Raw genomic sequence first — 20,546 nt, forward strand, 5'->3', positions numbered from 1 at the left:
TGGAGTAGAGATATGGTTGTTGGTGATGTGTGGTTTGACTCGAAGAAGAAGCTAAGAAAAGAGGAGAGAAAAAATGGGTGAAGTAGAGATACGGTTATTAGTGATGTGTGGTTTGGCTTGAAGAAGAAGCTAAGAAAAGAGGAGATAGAAGAGATGTGGTATTTTAAAAAAATAAAAATAAAAATAAAAATTGTGGCTGGCCACGCCGTGTGACCAGCCACATACAAAAATTTGTGATAATTTTAATAGGTATAATGAAAAGACCTAGAATATCAAGTTCAAAAGGTAGCATCAAAAGAGAAAAGAATTCCATTCAAGAAAAAACAGTCCAAGAGTGGGCACCTCATGAAGCTAAAAAAATAAGGTAAAGAAGAAGAAGCAACATTGGAAGCTGCTAAACAAAATGATGTAGAGCAAAAACAAAGCTTCTAAATAAATCATTTTTATTTATTGCAATGTTAATACCAATTTACGTAATAATTATTTCTCTTTTTTTTCCATGTTCTTCATTGTTGTTATATAATGTTCGCTTAAGATTCGGATTTTGATTTCCAATTTCAATGTTGCTTTCAAAACATGTTCCATCACAAAATGATCATTTTGTTTACATTTAATGTTCGTTTATTAAAATGAGGAACCAACCAAAGTTAGCTGGTCGCGAGACTAGCAAAAAGTTTGCGTTTTATTATTTTCCTTCATACGAGAGCCCGTTGGTCTTGAAATGTGGGATGCAGCACGGGCTGTCCACATACCTTGCGTGAAATATTCCATTTGAAAGTGAGGTGGATGAGATGTAAACTCATAGCCTTTATATCACATGACTTTTAGAAAATGCAGTTAAAAAAAAAGATCATGCACTCATGCTCTATACTGTCATAGTGTTATACATGGAGATTAGCAATAGCTACTCTCTCAAGTCTCTACTACCGAGGTCCAAAAACCATACATGGTTTATATACCATACCTTGCCAATATATAGAATAGGCCGGGTTTCGACTTTAATTTGAAGAAAGATGGTATTCACTTCTATGTTATAAGTTTGTAACGCTAAACTTATGAAAGACAATCAGTCAAATTGTAAAGTAGTCTTAGTTTAGATTTTCTCAAAACAGATACTCCCTGCATCACCAAAAGATTTCTACAATTCATTTTGCATGTATTTTAAGATAGTAATTTAAGGCTCTGTTCTTTTGATGAGATGTATGCTCTGCTTAAATTTGTTCTTGTAGCACCCAAATGTGTCTCCCCAAAACCAAACCCAGTGATGAATACCTTTCATGTCATTTGTTATCAAACAAAGCAAAAGTGTGAAAATTCTAGTGATGAGGATGTTTTTATTAAAATATCTCTTAAATCTGTTTTTGAAAATATTTCTTTTCTTACCCTATTTTTGAAAACGTGCATTCAAGTTTAGTTTGGTGCATGATATGGGTCCAATAATAGTGTAGTTGGATGGGGCTTGAAAAGACCTTTCCAACGATATATTATAAGCCCAATTCCGATAAATAATGAGGAAGTTATGGCCAAAATACTAAACTGGGCCCAAACCGGATTTTACCTACTAATACTAAACTGGGCCCAAAGGTTTTTGGCGACTCCACTGGGGAGGATTTCTATTTTAATTCCTAAAATTTATTTTGGGAATGATTTAGAATGAGTGGAGGAGACTCGAAAAGTTCTAAGTATTTCATGTGCGTAATTTTGGTTGACATTATTGGCATAAGCATAAAAAAGGTTCTCATTGGAAAGACCATCCGTAATGAGTCAAAAACATAGGATTTTTACACGTAGGAATTTAGGTAAATATCTTTCACAACTAGAATCGAAATAATACTACGAAAAAACTGAAAAATTCAAGAACAGAAAGCTGCTGAGGCATGTAGGAATTAGCGCTGAGAAAACAGCGTCGGCGCCTAACGTTGGCGTCGTCGCCGACGGGGCCAGCGTCTGGCGACGAAACTATTTTCTCGCGCCAATTTCTTCCACTATTGAGCCAGAAATCTACCTTCTTGTTTCGACTAGTTTTCTAGTACTGTTTGCTCGGTTTTACTTCCTGATTGAGTTTTTTCCTATTTTCTGAAACTCATATGTGTTCTACATATGGACATAACCCTATGGGAATTTATGCTCCATTTACCCAATCGAACGCTCCTGGAAACGAAGGGTACATCCGAGATTGTTGAATTCACCAAACCATGGAAGCGAGTTTAACTCGCGGGGTCCCATCCACACGCGCCAACCCTTCCAAAGGTAAGGCTTCCGCGCGGTGCATTTGGACTCATAACCATGGACCCTCTTTGACTAACCCATATCCTGAACTTTAGAGAACTAGAGTCATGGTTAGGTTGCAAACTCATTACATCATGTTGTGACTATTTGACTACTTGTGCATTATTTGCTTGTGCATACTTACATGTGATTAAACTGACCGTTTGGTTTGACTTGTAATTATGAATATGCTTGAATAAACTAAACAAGAACTAAATGACTTTTCTTAATTAATTGATTAATTAATTTGAGCTAATAAATATGTCTAAAATCGAGTCATAGTTCCTTTAAGTCAACCCGGATTTTTATTCCCTGATATTGCACAAACGTCAATTTGTTTTGGTCATATCCGGAGTTCTAGAAAAATTTAATAGTCTTACAACCTATGGATTTGTAGCCCTGAGTTTTATCTTTAATTTGGCGTTAGTTTTGTCTCAATCGAAGTCACAGATAAAAAGTTATGACTAAAATACTACTACCTGTCCAGTTTAGTGCACATACATGAGGTCTTAACTTAGTCTTTGTTCGAGTCTAGTCACATAGTCTAGTCACATGGTCATGACACACGTTTTAACATGTCACCTACACTCACTAGTCTTAGCACACACTTTGTACATACTCTTTTCACACCATGACCATGTTTTAGGTTCATGCATGAGTCGTTTTCCCGTCATTTGAGTTGAGGGTCCATCCCATTTCTATTTCCTTCCATGTTCTCTTCCCATCCATTGCATGTTGAATAGAGCTTGAGTCGAAATAATTAATAAAAAAATTTACCCCTAAATCCCCTTTCCACTACATTTGGTCAAGGAGTGAAGGGCGATTGATTAAGGACAACACCTTCGTTCAAGTGCTACTTTTTGACAAACCAATTAGTCGGAAAAGAAAATCTAATAAGAAGATAATGGCGTCTCAAGAACAAGTTAATGAACTCAAGAAGGATGTGGCCAACTTAACTGAATTAATGAAGAGTATAGTTCTTCAAGTCAATGACCCTGTGAGGCAACAACAAATGGAGCTCATGCAAGAAATCTTAAGCAAAGTATCCAATGACTATAGATTCCAGGGCATTAGCTCACAAGGGATCTCAGTGGACAAGGAGCTTCTTCCGCAGAAGTTCAATGCCAATGACATCCCTAAGTTTCAGCCAACGAACAATACTTACTTTCACTTAAGGGCCTTTGAAACTAGATGAACATTAAGGGGATTGATAAGAATATTTTTCACTCTTTATTCTCAATATCTTTAGAAACTGTTTGTCAACATTGGTTCTTTTCTCTTGATAAAGAGAAAACCTCTACTTGGGATGGAATAAAAAACGCTTTCATTGATGAATATAAGTGTAATATTCAAGTTAAAACCGACTATAGACAACTTAAGATGGTAAGACAAAAAGAGAATAAAGGCTTTACTTCTTTCTTTAATAAGTGGAGGGAAACTTCCGCTAAGATGATTGAGGTGCCCACCGAAAAAGAATCTGTAAGGATGTTTATCAAGAATCTCCAAAAGAGGTATTCAAAGCATTTAAAATATCAACATAATTTGAATACTTTCAAGGCCGTCTATGACATAGGTATTGAAATCGAAGATGACCTCGCAAAGAAAAAAGGTACTAACAATAGTAACCACAATTGCTGGAAAGGAAAGAAGAATGACAATCCTTCTTCTTCCGAAAACACCTACTCCAATAACAATGTTAGTACCTTTAACCATAACGATGTCTTAGCTATGGATAATCAAGGATCTTAAAAGAAACCCAAAAGAGAGTTCACACCCATTGGAATGACCTAAAATGTTGCTTTTGATCGTCTCTATGATCGAGGATTAATCAAACCTATTAGCCCTACTGAAGATCCAACGCCAGAAAAACGATCTTCAAGATGGAATCCCAATTATTATTGCAAGTACCATAAAAAAATGGTCATACCACTGATGAATATTACAGATTTCAAAATCTCATTCAAGATCTCATAAAAGCAAACAAGATCCTATTGCCTCTAGCTAGCAAGAAAACTGGGTGATGATAAGCACAAGACACAAGACGGGCTTCCACGACAAGATTTCACAACCTCTTTTTCTATTTTTTTTCATTATTCATATCCCCAATAAGTCTAGCATAGGCACCTTTTATTTTTCCTTAGATTATTTCGAAGGTTTTTCCATTTTCCCTATTAATAAAAAGAGCATTTGTTTTCTTGCATATGATCATTGCATTGCATTGCCCAAACAAAAAAAAATAAAATCCATGTCTAACTAAGCACAAGGTATACTAATGATTTGAGGCACCTCTTGTAGCCATGTTATACCTTTCACCTTGCAAATATACAATCTTTTCTTGATAAACCACTTTGAGCCTCGTCTAACGATAGACCTTTATTTCTTTAACCCACATCTACCTAACCTTGGGATGGGATGGTGTGTAACTTATGCAATTTTCAAAGAACAAAAGCTTGAGTGAATCAAAAGAATAAAACAGCAAAAACAATAAAAGTGTACAAAAGGGCAAGTGTTCCAATGTCTTTGACATGAACATGTCTTTGATATGAACACGTCTCAGATTACGTCTCTTATCAATGCTCGGTACTGTGCCTGAGAAACATGAATGCCAAGTGAGTGATAGACCGTATGATCGGGATTGGCCACACTTATATAAAAATATTCAAATATGAAAAATGAAAAAGCAAAAAAAAGAGTAAAATGTAAAGAGAGTTTAAAAGTGAGAAACCTCAAGCATAATAATACAAAGATTTAAAAGCAAGGTTGCACACCTGGGGGGGCTTATCTAGGGGCTTGAGCCTTTATCCTTTTCTTCTATAACCCTTAGCCTAACCACGTTACAAACCTTAAAAGACCTCTTTGAGGTATACGCACACTTGTGCGTGGTTCGGGTAGAGCTACGTTCGGCCTGATTCCTAACGGATACGTAGGCAACCTCACAAAGAGGAGCGGCCGTAATAAAAATGCATTCATATTTACGTTCACAATTGGTCATATCAAAGGATCTCCAATGCTCATCCCTATCCATTTAGAGCTAGACTTGGGGGCTTGATCCTTACATTATTAGCCTACCCAGCCTAAGAGTCACCACCATTCAATATATACTTCCCTTAGGAACCCTTTGTCATGAAATCTTAACACAACGCCGAAGCATGCCTTGTCATATCAACATCAATCATAATTGCATCACAAAGTATGAAGTACTTAGCCTCTGCGCCTAAGTTACCTAAATACTTTTATTATCGAGTCTACTAGGATAGTCTAAGATGTTACAATCCTTATACTATGAGAGACAACATTAATGGATTAAGCCCATTCAACATGAAACTTTAAACACTTCGATTCTTTTTTCGCGTTTTTCTTTTTTGGGAGAAAGTCGGTACCCTCCACAAAAATGACTGGAATTTTTGTTTTTCTGTATTTCGAGTCATGTACATATCGAGCTTCATGAGTCAACATTATGCACACATGAGTCACACAAAGTGAGTCATCATTAAGTCAAGTTTATACCTTGAGTCATGTCAAGTCAATGAGTCAAGCAACACTAAGTCTTAAGTCAACCCTAAAGAAAGATAAGCAAATTCCTATAGTCCAAAATATAAATGCAGGTACATTCCAGCGAGCAAGAACATTCTCGGATTTTTTTTTGAAAAAACCGCGAATAAAAACCTGACTCCAGCATCTGTAGACTCCTACTTTTGGCCTCTTGTACCAAAAGAAAGTGCGATGATGTTTCAAAAATCCGTTCTTCATGTTAGATCAAAGTTAAAGTGTGTATGGACTACGAAAAGCATTATGAAGTAAGTTAAAACCCATATTTGAGACCAAGTTATCTTAGATCCTTGTTAGATTACTAATTAGGCCTAAAACGTGTTCATACATGTTTAAACTTGATTAATAACGGACCCAAATGCGTCAAATGCAATGATTGGATCCAATGGAACCTACATTGTTGAAAACCGAGCCAAAAAGATAAACCAACTATCAAATTCCCGTGTAAGGACTATACAGATGGATAGCTTTTTCAAAGAGCTTTCCAACGGTACATTATAAGCCCAATTCCGAGCCAAAACGAAGAAGTTATGATCAAAACACTAAACCGGGCCCTAAAGCCGACACCCTTGCACTCCAACGGCCATAATTTTTGATCCATAACATATTTTAACCTAATTCTAACAGCATTGGAAAGTAGACATTTAGATATTTCCAATGATATCTCACGCGCCTTAATCCAACTCCGCAATCAAAAGTTATGGAAGTTTTAAAAACGCGTTTTCGTATAAGGCAAACCGCAAACCAGCGCAACTCAATCAGTTGCGCGCCTTGCGCGCGCGACTCATTGAGATGCGCGCGGCACCCAGCTCGACTGAGAGAGTTGCGCGCGCCACCTGACGGAGTGGCTCTAAAACCCTAAACCTAGATCCCTACGCCTATAAATAGGGGTCTTCGTTCAGCATTACGAGGACCGGAAAAATCAGAATTAAAACCTTTGTATTCTCAAAACCCTAATATCTCAACTTCTCTTACTATCATACTACTTTTTTCTTCTCTCTTCTCAAATAATTTCCAACCCTAATTGAATCCATTGAAGTCCTTGGAGGTACGAAGAAGAAAGAAAGTCCATAAACACATTAAACGGAGATTTAACATTAAAGAACGGTTAGTTTCCTGAGCACTTAGATAAATCACTTTTCTTTTATTGTTTAAATAACTTTAATTGATTAATTAGTGTTATTTGATCACTTTAAACAAAATTTTAATTTATTAATTCACATAGTACTCTTTCGTTAATCAAGACTAGAATTTGAATAATTAATTGTTGTTTTACCACTTAAGACAAGGCAAATATTGTTTATTTATTGTTCTTTCACGAATATTGATTAAATAAGATTAACGACTTTTTCAATGTAAATCCTACGTGATTAATGCTTGTAAATAAAATCAAATAACTTAGTCTTTAGGTATAACGTTGCATATATTGTTTGGTAATGAAATTGTGAAAAAGGAAGAGCTAGTAGAGGCCGTACTAGGGCTAGAGTAGCGATTCCTCCCTAAAAGGAATGTTATTTTAGTACCCTCACTCCCAAACTCATTTCTGGTTTATGTAGACTGATTTGGGCATGGGTAAACTTCTGATTCGTGCTAATTATTCCATGAACTCCACATGGAAGAAAGGAATGAATGAGGTTTATGAGTTTTCCTAAAACTCATTGGCGACTCCTACTTATTTCTTACAAAAAGGCGTGATGAGAGTATCATTTCTAATTCAAGGTCTCCCAAACACTCAGGTATTCAAATCCTAATACACCCTAACAAGTGTAAAGTCCTAGGCTTTTAAATGGAAAATGGGCATCTGAGGAAGGACCCCTTTACGATGGGATCACCCTCCTCACAGCATTAGACGACAAAATCTGTCGACGCGACGACAACGGTTTCTAGAGTGCGCTGGAGTAGCAATTAGATACGTGGCCCCATATTGGATTATGTGGACCTTATACAACAATTTCGGGTTCCTTGGTACGCCACTTAGCCCCTATAAGCTAATTTACATGATTAGTAGTTGGCTCGATTACAATCGCAGTAAGTGATTGACCTGACGACGATCGTCTCACTTAGCTTAAGCGCCTAAGCATTGGCTCATTACAAGCACCAAGGCATCGGTTCAACAACAAGCACTTATACGACAATTTTTCCAAGATTGGAATTCCATCCCCAACCGACAATATTTCCAAATATGGATTGTCACGCATTCTTCTTAAACGACAATTTTTCCAAGATTGGATTGTCATCTCTGGCAAAGTTTCCAAGCGTGGATTGTCGTGCTCCTGCTCTATTTGGCAATTTTTTTCCAAGTTCGGATTGTCATCGCTGGCAAGTTTTCCGAAACTGGATTGTCATATACATAGTTCCCTATGGCAAAATTTCCCAAAGGATTTTCGCAGGTCTCTATTCATCTTAATATTTCAGCAAAGGTTCCTCAATGTGGATGGTCATTCATTTCAGTAAGTGGCAAATTTTCCCGAAGTGGATTATCGATCGACTCTTTTTTGCAAAAGTTCTAAGACGCGGATTGTCAATTGTGGCAACATTTTCCTAAAAGGATTGTCGCATAACATTGGAAAATTTCCAAGGTGGATTGCTTTCAAGAGTTATGTTCCAAGATGTGGATTGTCGATAGTAGCAAGGTTCTATGATAGATTGTTACGAAGCATTGACAACTTTTCCCAAAAATGGATTTTGGCAAAATTTTTGAGATACGGATTGTGGCCTCATTGTGGTAACATTTCCAAGGACGGATTGTTACGTGGTATTGACAACTTTCCCTAAATCGGATTGTCATATACATTATTCAAGAGTTGTGTTGACAATTGTTCCTAAAGAAAAGAGGATTGTCATCACTAAAAGCATCAACAGCGAAATTCAAACGAGCATGGAGGATCGACGGGCGTTGATCTTCGGTAATTTTCTTCGGAATATTATCACAATAACTGAGGATGGCTTCAGGCGAAGCAATCTTTGATCATGTTCCCTGGCTTGCGGAAGAAAGTCACAAGGCGGTAGAAGATCGTTTCGAGCGAAGCAATCTTCGATAGTTTTCTCTGGCTTACAAACGACTATCACAACGGAAATTGGAGGCAGTTACTGGCGTAGCAGTCTTCAAGCGATATCCCCTAGCTTGTGGAAGATCGTCAAACAAAAAAGAAGATCTTTGTTCAGAGGCGCGTGGACATAACAAAAAAGCTCCATTGTTCAGAGATGAGTGAACATTAGCAACGGGAAAGCAGCAAGATGGCATTCCCTAGCTTGTGGATGGTCGTCACAACAACAAATGCAGCATCAAATCGATTACCCTCAGAGACGTGTGCTTGACGGTGCAAGATACGCGTTTCTTAACTCTCTTATCTGTTTTAACTAATGCTAGTTTGCAGGTATCGGCGTTACAAGAATGATTTAGGATTGCAGAACGTTCTGAATCATTCTCCGTCCCTATCATTACTTTGGCTTTTGTTTTCGAAACTTGCGTTTCTCCAAAATCAGTCAAAGTGGGGGCTTCTGTAGACACCCAAATGTGTCTCCCCAAAACCAAACCTAGTGATGAACACCTTTCATGTCATTTTTTATTGAACAAAGCAAAAGTGTGAAAAGTCTAGTGATGAGGATGTTTTTATTAAAATATCTCTTCTTTCTGTTTTTGAAAATATTTATTTTCTTACCCTATTTATAAAAAACGTGTAATAAATATTAGTTTGGTCCATTATATGGGTCCAATAATAGTGTAGTTGGATGGGGCTTGAAAAGACCTTTCCAACGATATATTATAAGCCCAATTTCGATGGATAATGAGGAAGTTATGGCCAAAATACTAAAATGGGCCCAAACCGGATTTTACCTACGACCCAATGATCATGTGGAGGGTCCAAAGATTTAATCCTATTCCTAAAATAATTAGGATTAATTAGAAACTTTCATAAGTTTCTAAAAGATCTTAATTATCCTTTTTGAAAAGATAAAATCAAAGAGTTTGAAATTGAGTAAAACTTTCTTTTTTTTTAAATCCTAATTCTATTCGAATTAAAAGATATTCAAAGACGGTCTGATATTATTTTTATGCCTCATAATATTTATCCAAATCTTATATGGTTGGATAGATCTTGAAATTATCTTTCCAATGATATATTATTATATTAATTCCGATCGCTATAACGAAAAAAAATATGAATGGAATACGAAACTCTATCCAAAACTGACACCCTTCCACTATTTCGGCCATATCTTTTTATTTACAAAATATTTTAATCTGATTCTAATTCAGTTGGAAAGTAGATTTAAAGAGATTTTCAAAGACATATTATATGACTTATTTAGACTTCTGAATCAAAAGATATGGTAAAAATAAAATTAAATCCGCAAAAAAGCTGTCCCAGCGCCAAACGACATGCCTGTCGCCCGGCGATGATATCTGTCGCCTGACGACGAGCTTGTCGTCTGGCGCTGCTCCTGTCGTTGGCGACAGGAGGTCTTTTATTCTGAATAGGACTCGAACTCTTTTCTTTTGATTTTCGTGTTATTTTTCTATAAATCTAGAAGCTTTCTTTCTCTCTTTTCTTTTTCTAAACCTTCTCTCTCTCAAAATTCATCATACATTAGTTCTAGACACACTTATCCAAGTTCGAAGTTTCCTTCGCCCTAGACGTGAAAGGTTTGATATTTCTGAGGGTTTGGTCTCAAATCTCTATTTTAATTATTTAATTTAATTGTTTGATTTTATATTTTTCCTTGAAGTTACTGACGTGTGTATTCTGTTATTAGAAATAGATACGAGGCATCGAAATAAGTATTTTAATTGTTTTATTTCTCTTTTGATATAGAAATCATGCTTAGATTATTTTAATTCCTAGTATCATATTAGGATGTTTACTGCTTCCTAGTATCATGTTTAGGATTAATTAAGTTTCTAATATCAATTATGATTATTTGATGCTTCCTATGTCTTTCTTAATATCATGTTAGTATCATGTTAGGGCTAAAGCTTTGATCTTTAATGTTTAGTGACATGTTAGGGTTTGTTATTAATCTTGTTAGTATCATGCCTAAGATCATGTTAATAATATTATGCTTTAACATGATTATTTTAATTATGATTGTTATTTTGATGATTATTATGTTGCTTGATATCCATTTATTGTTATTGCTTGATCACGCCTTTTATGCATGTTTAAAGAGAATTGGTACTTGTAATCACACTTAATAAGATAATTAATAATCTTGTTTAGGGTTAATATGATTATAATTCAAGTGATCGCCAATGATAGTTTTATTTGTGCATTAATATTCAACCAACATAGATAAACATGTTTAGGGTAAACCTAATGATTGCATGTTAGTCAAAAAGCGCACATGAATACGAGAAAAATAAAGTAGAGGCCTATTATTAGGGCAGGTTCAGTCTCTTTTAGGTTGGATTTGTACCTTCATCCCCGAACTTCCAGTCATGGTTCCAAACCTATTGGAGTTAATGATCTGTTGTATCGTTAAGGGGTGTAACCTTCACCATGTGAACGGTTTACAAGTTCCTAAAACTTGTCGGCGACTCTTTTACTCTAGATTCCTTCCCTCAGGACGGCACCATGCTTAAGTGTGTGATCACAGTGGGGCTCAAGTGTGTGATGACTTGAAATATTCCCTACAGTTCTACTTTGCTCTAGTAATTTGTTGGAAGTCCTAATCTACCCTAGGGATGGCAGAGGATCTAGACTTGACCTGGATCCGTAGATCTAGATCCGTTTTTCACGGATCTGTGTCTTCAAATTTTGGACCCGTCTGATCCGAGTCCTACTGAAAAAACGGATATGGATGCCAGATCCGGACCCGGACCCAGATCCTTTTTTTTTTAATTTTCTTATTAAAAAAAAACTTAAATTGTTTGTTTCTTTATTAAAAATGTTGATGATGTTAGTAATGATAAAGATTAGCCCTTTCAAGAGATGAATTTTAGATGCTCATATCGGATACATCATCGTTGTTTTTTCACTAATTCATTTGTAACATCGTACTTTTTTCGTTGTTTATAATTTTTATTTCAAAATATAAGTTAGTTACTTTGTGTTTTTAGATTAGTTGTATCACTTTAATTTAGGTTGAACTTAATAACCCCAACGGAAGTTAGAAATGCATTTTTTGACCCAAAAATTAAATTTGTTGCAAAAAATTAGACAAAATATATTAGACCCGTTTTGGACCCGGATCCGGACCTATATCCGTTGGACCCGTCGACAGACCCGACGGATCCAGGTCGGAACAGGATTCTAGATACAAAAACGGATCTGGATCCGAGTTTGGCCATCAGTACTTGATCCTGATCCGACCCGTTGTCATCCCTACTCTACCTTGTTAAAATTTGCCCTGGTATGCTGAAATCTGCTCTGCTCTGCTATGCTATGTTGAAATCTGTACTTGTAGGGAATATTTCAAGCATTACCCCAAACTTGAACCCCACTTTGATCATACACTTAAGTACGGTGGTGTCCAAAGGGAAGGAAGCTAGAGTAAAAGAGTCGCCAATAAGTTTTAGGAACTTGTAAACTGTTCACAGGGTGAAGGTTACACCCCTTAACGATCTAAGAGATTGTTAATTCCAATAGGTCTGGAACCAAGACTAGAAGTTCGGGGATGAAGGTACAAATCCAATCTAAAAGAGAAAGAACCTGCCCTAATAATAGGCCTCTACTTTATTCTTCTCGTATTCATGTGCGCTTTTTAACTAACATGCAATCAATAGGTTTACCCTAAACCTGTTTATCTAAGTTGGTTGAATATTAATGCACAAATAAAACTATTATTGGCGATCACTTGAATTATAATCAAATTAACCCTGTACAAGATTATTAATTATCTTATTAAGCGTGATTACAAGTACAAATTCCCTTTAAACATGCATAAAAGGCGTGATCAAGCAATAACAATAAATATAATCAAGCAACATAATAATAATCATAATCAAAATAATCATAATCATAATTATCATAATCATGTTAAAGCATAATATTAATAGCAAGATCCTAGGCATGATACTAACAAGATTAATAACAAACCCTAGCATGTCACTAAGCATTAAAAATCAAAGCTTTAGCCCTAACATGATACTAACATGCTATTAGGAAAGAAAATAGGAAGTATCATAGAAATCATAATTGATATAAGCAAATCACCCTAAATACGATACTAGGAAAAGCATCCTAGCATGATACTAGGAATCAAAATAACAATCTAAACATGATTTCTATATCATAATATCAATTAAACAATTAAACTACTTACTTGGATGCCTCGTATCCCTTTCTAATAACAAAATACACGTGTTATTAGTAACTTCAAGGAAAATAATAAAATTAAAGAATTAAATTAAATAATTGAAATAGAGATTAAGAAAGTTTAGACTAGATATGGGACCAAACCCTCAGAAATCAAACATTTCACGTCTAGGGAGAAAGCAACTTCGAATTATGCTAGGTGTGTCTAGATCTTGTGATTGCGGAATTTTGTATTTGTAAAAAGGGCTAGTCTAGAAAAGAGAGAGAAGAGAGTATCAAGAATTTTGATGAGAGTTGGTTTTGGGGAGACACATTTGGGTGTCTAAAGTACTACTCTGCTCTGCTGAAATCTGCTATAGTTTGCTCCACTCACCCTTGCTCTGCTCTGTCCAAAAGCTCAAAAAAACAGGGCTTAAGGGTGTAAGCGAACAAATTAATCAAAATGGCTTTAAGACAATCAATATTGGGGTGATAGGTTACAAACCTTAAAATTATTGTGATTAATTTGTTCTTTTAAACTCTTAAATCGCTTCCTTCACATGAATGGTAGAATTTTTTTTTGTGACGGAGGGAGTATAAGGGAAAAAAATAATTTAATATGCTTTTTACCAAAATGTAGAATGTATCTTTTGGTTAAACAGTTACGATTATTATAGATTGTAATATGTAAATTATTGTACGTAATGAGTACTTATATTTCTAGGTTAAAATTTCTTGCATATAAGGAGAAATCGGCAACCAAGGTAGTTTGGTCTAGTACTCTAGTGGTAGGCTCCCACCGTGTGATTGGAAGGGTCTTTGGAGGTGAGGATTACCCTTATCATTGCCTCCTCACTCCCAAATTGTAGCGGGCTGGGTTAACTTAAGCCAGGTACTAATTCAATAGGGTCATTCCTCTCATTTAAAAAAAAAAAAAAAAGAAATCGGCTAGAATTGGGCCAGTTCATGGGTATGTATCACCCAAAGAATAACTGGGCAAGCTTAACACCAAAGTAGCCCGAAAGTGAAACCCAATGAAGGGGAAAAAAAGACTACGTAATAATTTGAATGGAAATGAAGTGGGGTTTTTTTTCCCAAAAAAAAGGTGGTTGCGTTGACTTTCATCATTTCATGTTGCTGAACGTCACATGATTGAGGAAACTGCTTGTCCTTGGTGTGGGGCTGCGGTGGAATCAAGCTCTCATGCTTTGTTTGAATGTCAGCGTGTTCAGGAGCTCTGGGAGGACAATAGTTGTGTTGAACTGATCCATAGCAGAGCTGTTGATTTGTGTGAAATGGTGGTGAGTTGGGAAAAAGTGAATGTGAAGCTCAGGCAGCGTGTGGCTTTCCTTATGTGGTGCCATTCTCTTGGCTCGTATGCACAGGTATGTGGATGATTTTGATGCTTACAATAAGAAAATCTACACCCCTGCTCCTGTAAAGCGTAACCGTAGCAGTAATAGGTGGATAGCTCCTCCTAGGGGCAGCGTCAAGGTGAATGCGGATGCGTCTTTAGCTGAGGAGGGTTGGGGTGGAATGGGTGCCGTGGTTCGTGATGATGAAGGGAAAGTGTTGTTGGCTGCTTCCCGTAGAGTAAGAGCTTGGTGGCCTCCTGAAGTGGCTGAAGCAAAGGCATTGTGTTTTGCAATTGGTATTGCCGGGAAATATGGGTATAAGGACGTTATTTTGGAAACCGATTGCCAAGTTGTTGTGAACCGACTTTCCAAGGGAGCGATGTACTTCTCTGATCTTGATGGAATTCTAGAGGATATCTTATTTTTATGTAATACTTTTTCTTCTTTTGCTTGGTCTCATGTTAAGAGAGATGGCAACAATGTTGCGCATCATTTAGCTAAATTGTGGCCCTTCGGTGTAGAGTAAGTATGGGTGAATCATTGTCCCCCTAAAGTTGCTCCTTATGTACTCTTGGACACTTTGTCCATTGATTAATATAATGATTACACCGTATGGTTTCCCTAAAAAAAAAAGATGATCATAGTTTATAATCCCATCCCTGCTAATATTACATCAATAGTTCACAGTCCACTAGTATACACGTACTGTTTTTTTTTTTTTTTTTTTTTTTTTTTTTTTTTTTTTGAGGAAATACTATACACGTACTGTTAAGGATAGAATGTAAATATTTAAAGGAAAAAGTATGATACATTTTCCCGTATTAATATGATTTTGTATACTACGTATTATCAGGGCCGTCCCAACCAATTTAGGGGCCCTGTGCTACTTTTAACTCATTGCTTTTAGTCTTCTTTTTTTACATGATAAAACACATAAAACTTATGTTTGTATAATTAAGTTTATGAATTTGATGATAGCATTTCATTCACAAGTTTAACCCATATATTTCCTTTTTTTTTAGAAAAACTATATATATATTTATTAATTTTTTTGAATAAATATGTTTATCAATTAATTAACCTAAAGTGTAAAGTTTGATAAGCCTGTTTATTACATTAAAAAAATTAGCAAAACTGGCCTTACCTCTTAATTCCCTAGACTAATGACTAAACAAACCAAAAATAAGAAAAAGAAAAAAACAAGTAAAATAAAGGCTGGAAAAAAAAAAAAAAAAGAAAAGAGAATGACAGAAATTTTTTTAAAAAAAAGAGAGACATGGGGGTTCGAACCCCTGTACAACAATCCAAGACTAAATGTTTTAAGAATTTAACTGCTACCAACTCAGCAAATTTCATTTACACATCACATTGGACATTAATATTTCTTATATCAATAATAGTTTTCTTTTTCGCAACCGAATTTCTCAAGCAAACAACTTTTATATTCTCTCTAATTTTCTAAGGTGGTTCCTAGGTTTTCTAGGGTTCAAGTCTGTTCTTGAGTTTTTCATCCACTAAATTCCTTCTTTCTTTCCCTCTAAGAGTCACTAATCTACGGTTTTTTATTCATTCCTCTCTAGGAACCTCATTGATTTAGCCAATCAGGTTTTTTTGTGTTTTTTATACACTTTTTACTTGGTGGGATCTTGCTTGGGGCAAACGGTTGTGTTCTTGAAGGCCCACTTCATAACTTCATGCACTAATCTTGCTCCCTTGGTTTACACGTGTTACTCCCAAGCCTTGAGAGTGATTAGTGTCACTCGTATTTACAGAAGGGTTTAATAAGGATTGAATTCCTTTTCATTACCTTTCTCAGTTTATTCTCCTCCTTTTAGCTTTTATTACCTCCTCCTCTGTTCCTTGCTAAATTAAATTTACTCTTTCTTACTCTGGCTTTGTTGTTTACTTCATTATGGCTCTTAATAACTACTGGACGGTCTACCAATCAGGGGTGTTTTTAAATCAACCATTACAGAATTATTTAACTAATATCGATTGGAACAAAGCGGTTCTTGGGCGGTTTTTTGGGCCCACTCCTCCATGTCGAGCGATCGTGCAACAGATGGTCGATACTCAATGGCTCACACGAGGTAACATTATAGTTCATCGTACTGGTTGTTATTATGTTTTTGCATGCTCACATGTAGCGGACGTAGAAGCTTTACTTGAGCAACACTCTTTCATTTTGGATGGTCGTATATGCAACGTCCGTAGGTGTAATAGGTTTATGGTTCCTGCTAATGTGAATTTTGACATTACTAGACTATGGGTTCGTGTATATGGGCTTCCCTTAGGCTACCTAGACCCGGAATGGGCAGTTGAAATGCTAAAATTGGTCGGGGTAGTTGAAACACTTGATTATGATGGGGATGGGCTTCCGGAGGAGCCGGAATTTCGAGGACAAATGTTAGTTGATCTTTCTAAGCCCTTAATCCCAGGTTGTTTTGTTCCCGGAGAAGTTGATCCAATTTGGGTGTATTTTCGGTATGAAGGTGTTTTTTTGTTATGTAAAAAATGTGGTGTGGTGGGTCATGAAAAGGATTTCTGTCGTTGTTCGGATTATGTGGCGGCTAGGAGAATTCATGATCGTTTGGAGGACTTTGAGGTTCAAGGACATACGGTGCTATTCAACCCAAACACTAGACCTTTGTACACTAACATGATTGAGGGCACTCAAGAGGTCTTCACAACTCGTAATATTAGGGTCAATCTTCTTGTTTTAGCACAAGACTTTGAGTATGAGGATACTAGCTCAAGTAGTGGTACGACAAGTGCGGCTACTAATTCTGATAATGTGGATAATGTTCATGATAATTCTGATAATGATGATGCAGATAATCATTCTGAAGATAATAATCCAGAAAATAGTGATGCTAATGAGGACGCTGGTGACGATGAAGAAGAACCTCCTGATCAAAATGATGATGATAATCATGATTCTGATGACAGTAATGAACCTAATAACTCCTCGGATTTCGACTCCTCGGGAGCAGGGGATGGTGGTCTGCCGAATGGTGGGTTGAATGGTCATGGTCACGCAGCAAGTGGGGATGAAAATGACAACATTGAACCTGACTTCATTCCTATTAATGGAATTTATCAGAACAGGTACTTGTCTAACCCGATTCTTGCGGGTTCCTCTGTGAATTCGGAGAGTTTAGCATATGATTCAGCGGTACAGCAGGGGAGTAGCAGCTCGGGGTCGTCTGAAACGGACCCAACAACGCCGGAATCATACTATAATCCTAATTCAACTCGGTTCTTGGAGGAGAATCGGGCTGCAATTCCGCAAGGTGATCCATATGCACCATTTAATTTGCCACGCCATCATGTTTCCTATGCTGGGGGATTTCGCATTTCAGCTACATTGGAAGAAAGCTATTTGACTAATAGCTCTGATTCGGAGTTGGAGGATGTGGTCATGCCTGCTGTTGTTTGTGCAGCCGGCACTGAGGTTGATCCTTTGCTCGAAAATTTATCCTTAAATGATAACTTGGCACCTCATTCTCCTACAAATATGCAACCCACGCTTCCTGAACATCAATTAAGCTCGTCTCAATTCTCAAGGCCGAGAAAAAGGATTAATGCCACCCCCGTTCATCGATCTCGCTCCTATGGTCAGGCTCCCTTTTTTGGATACTTCGGTTCCTCTTGGTCTCAGAAACGGCGCAAGGTTAAGGCTCTAAATTTGCTAAGTAAAGGGGGGTTCACCAGACCGGCTACTAGCTCCACAATTGCTACACCTAAGTGCATCTCCGATGTCTCTACTGCAGCACACTTGGGATTTATTGGTGTTTCAGGTTATAAAAGGAAGATGGAAGAGGCTAGTACCGCTTCTTCCAGAAAGGTTCTTAAACTTTCTCATGATGGACTTGCTTCTATGGATTCTTGCAATGGCACAAGGGTTTCTTCTGCTCACTTGGCTTCTGATATCTCAAACAACCTTGGTAAGGCAGCTGGCCAGTCACAGCTCCCCAAGGTGTTATGAAGATCACATCATGGAATTGCCGAGGACTAAATGACCAAAGTTCTCCGAAGCTTCCTTATGTGTTTTGGTTACTACACACTTTTGTTCCTAATTTTTTGTTTCTTTGTGAAACTAAAGTTTCTGTCTCAGTTGTGACTAGCTTTCTTAGTAGTTCTAATCCTACCTCGGTTTTTGGGGTTGACTCCGAAGGTAGTAGTGGGGGTTTAGCGGTTTTTGGGTTTGTCTCGGAGGAGGTGTCTTGCGTTTTTTGTTGTTCAAATGTTGTACTTTGTAATGTAAAAATTCCTAATGATATAAGTAGATGTGTGATGTTTGTTTATGGTGCTCCGGTTGTAGAAGATAGACCTCAAGTCTGGGGTTTGATTTTAGATTTACTTGTTTTTGCTCCTAATTATTTGATTATTGGTGATATTAATCAAATAGAGCATAGTTATGATAAGTTGGGGGGTTCTTCTGTAATTAAGGGGTGGGATTCTTTTTTAGACTTTAGATTGAAATCATCTTTGCTTTCAACTCCCTTCAAAGGCCCCCCTTACACTTGGACAAACAATCGGGAAGCGCATGAACTTATTCTACAACGGCTCGATCACTCCTACATGACCTCTGATTGGTTCCAGATCTATCCAGATAGTCGTTTACTCAATCAACCGATCCTAGTTTCAAATCACGCTGATGTAGTGTTTGACGACTCGTCTTTACAACACAGGTCAACTCGTCCTTATCAACTGGACAATTGGTGCCTTAACTATACGCAGGTACAAGACTTCGTTCTTCAAACATGGAAAAGACATTCCATTGGCTCCCCAATGTTTACCCTCTCAAAAAATTTGGAACTGGTTAAGACCCTAATTCGAAAGTGGTGTCTTAATAACAAAAAATTTTGGGGCGTGGATTGGAAAAATTTCTCAGAGGACCTTTCCACTCAAGGACAGTCAATTCACTCAATTCTTGATGCGGTTCAGTATATGTCTAAAATGGTCTCTACTAAGGACAGTATTTTACTACAGCTTCAATTCTGGAGACAGCGCTGTAATAAAAATTGGATACTACAAGGGGATTGCCCCTCAAAAATTTTGTTCTCCAAAGTTAAAAGCCGACAGAAGAAGAATGAAATTATGTCCTTACTTGATGATCAAGGGGTGCTTCAACATGGTCAGGCGGACGTCCAATGTATTGTAGTCGCCTCACTTAAGCAGACCTTTAAGAGTGATGCCATGCCTTCCTATGATCCGGAAATTGTCATTGTTCTGCAGGAACTGGATCTACCGCAGTTCACTTCATCTCAAATTAATAACTTGAACAGAGTTTTCTCGGCAAAGGAAATTAGGGATAGCATGTTTGCATTAGGTAACTGTAAATCTCCTGGCCCGGATGGGATCACGGCGGAGTTCTTCAAAATGCACTGGGATGTAGTTGGAGATTCGGTAATCACTGCCATCCAGAGTTTCTTTCAAACAGGGTTCCTTTTAAAGGAATGGAATCAATGTCTCCTGGTAATGATACCAAAAATTGGCACTCCAACGGAGACTACTCATTTGCGTCCTATCAGCCTTTGTAATACAGTTTACAAATGTGCTTCGAAGTGCCTGGTTGCTAGACGGCAGTATCTTCCTCTTCTTATCTCAGATTCTCAACATGCCTTTGTTCAAGGCAGAGTTATGACGGATAACATTATGTTGAGTCACGAGTTAATGGAGAAAATTAACATTTCTAAATCTGGTTCTAATTGGCTCGCCGCAATCAAAATCGATATGAGCAAAGCTTATGATCGAGTGCATTGGAGCTTTCTTTTACAGGTCCTAAAGGCCTATGGTTTCCTAGCTCGTTGGTAGCAGATGATCCAACAATGTTTATCCACGGTCTCTTACAAGTCCCTAATCAATGGAACGACTTCGAAACCCTTCAAACCGAAGTGTGGTCTCCGCCAAGGTGACCCTCTCTCACCGTACCTCTTCCTTTTTTGCATGGATATTTTTTCAAGGATGCTGCATCTTGGTCAGGATTTGAAGTTATTTCAGGGAATTAAATTATCCAGGACGAGCCCTTATATATCACATTTATTCTTTGCGGATGACGCAATTATCTTTTTCAGGGCATCTTCTGAGTCCTGCACTAATATAATGAAAATTATTCAGCGGTTTACTAAGG

At 37.2% G+C, this 20,546-nt stretch overlaps 1 protein-coding gene across 1 annotated transcript; it reads left to right on the plus strand.

Annotated features, from left to right (window-relative positions):
• Positions 1-14,203: 14,203 nt before the first annotated feature.
• On the plus strand, positions 14,204-14,936 carry LOC145557775 (uncharacterized). Its single transcript, XM_081618952.1, has 2 exons — positions 14,204-14,343; positions 14,441-14,936. The coding sequence occupies exons 1-2, from the start codon at positions 14,204-14,206 to the stop codon at positions 14,934-14,936; spliced, it is 636 nt and encodes a 211-aa protein (XP_081475078.1).
• The last annotated feature ends 5,610 nt before the right edge of the window (positions 14,937-20,546 follow it).

This window comes from Chenopodium album, chromosome 9, assembly GCF_948465745.1.
Source record: "Chenopodium album chromosome 9, dcCheAlbu1.1, whole genome shotgun sequence".
In the NCBI taxonomy this organism is placed as follows: Eukaryota; Viridiplantae; Streptophyta; class Magnoliopsida; order Caryophyllales; family Amaranthaceae; genus Chenopodium; species Chenopodium album.

Excerpts from the sequence above, each read along its gene's own strand:
- LOC145557775 (XM_081618952.1), top strand. The coding sequence starts at position 14,204 with ATGATTGAGGAAACTGCTTGTCCTTGGTGTGGGGCTGCGGTGGAATCA. Across the intron at positions 14,344-14,440 it reads CATAGCAGAGCTGTTGATTT|GTATGTGGATGATTTTGATG; the intron begins GTGTGAAATGGT and ends TCGTATGCACAG.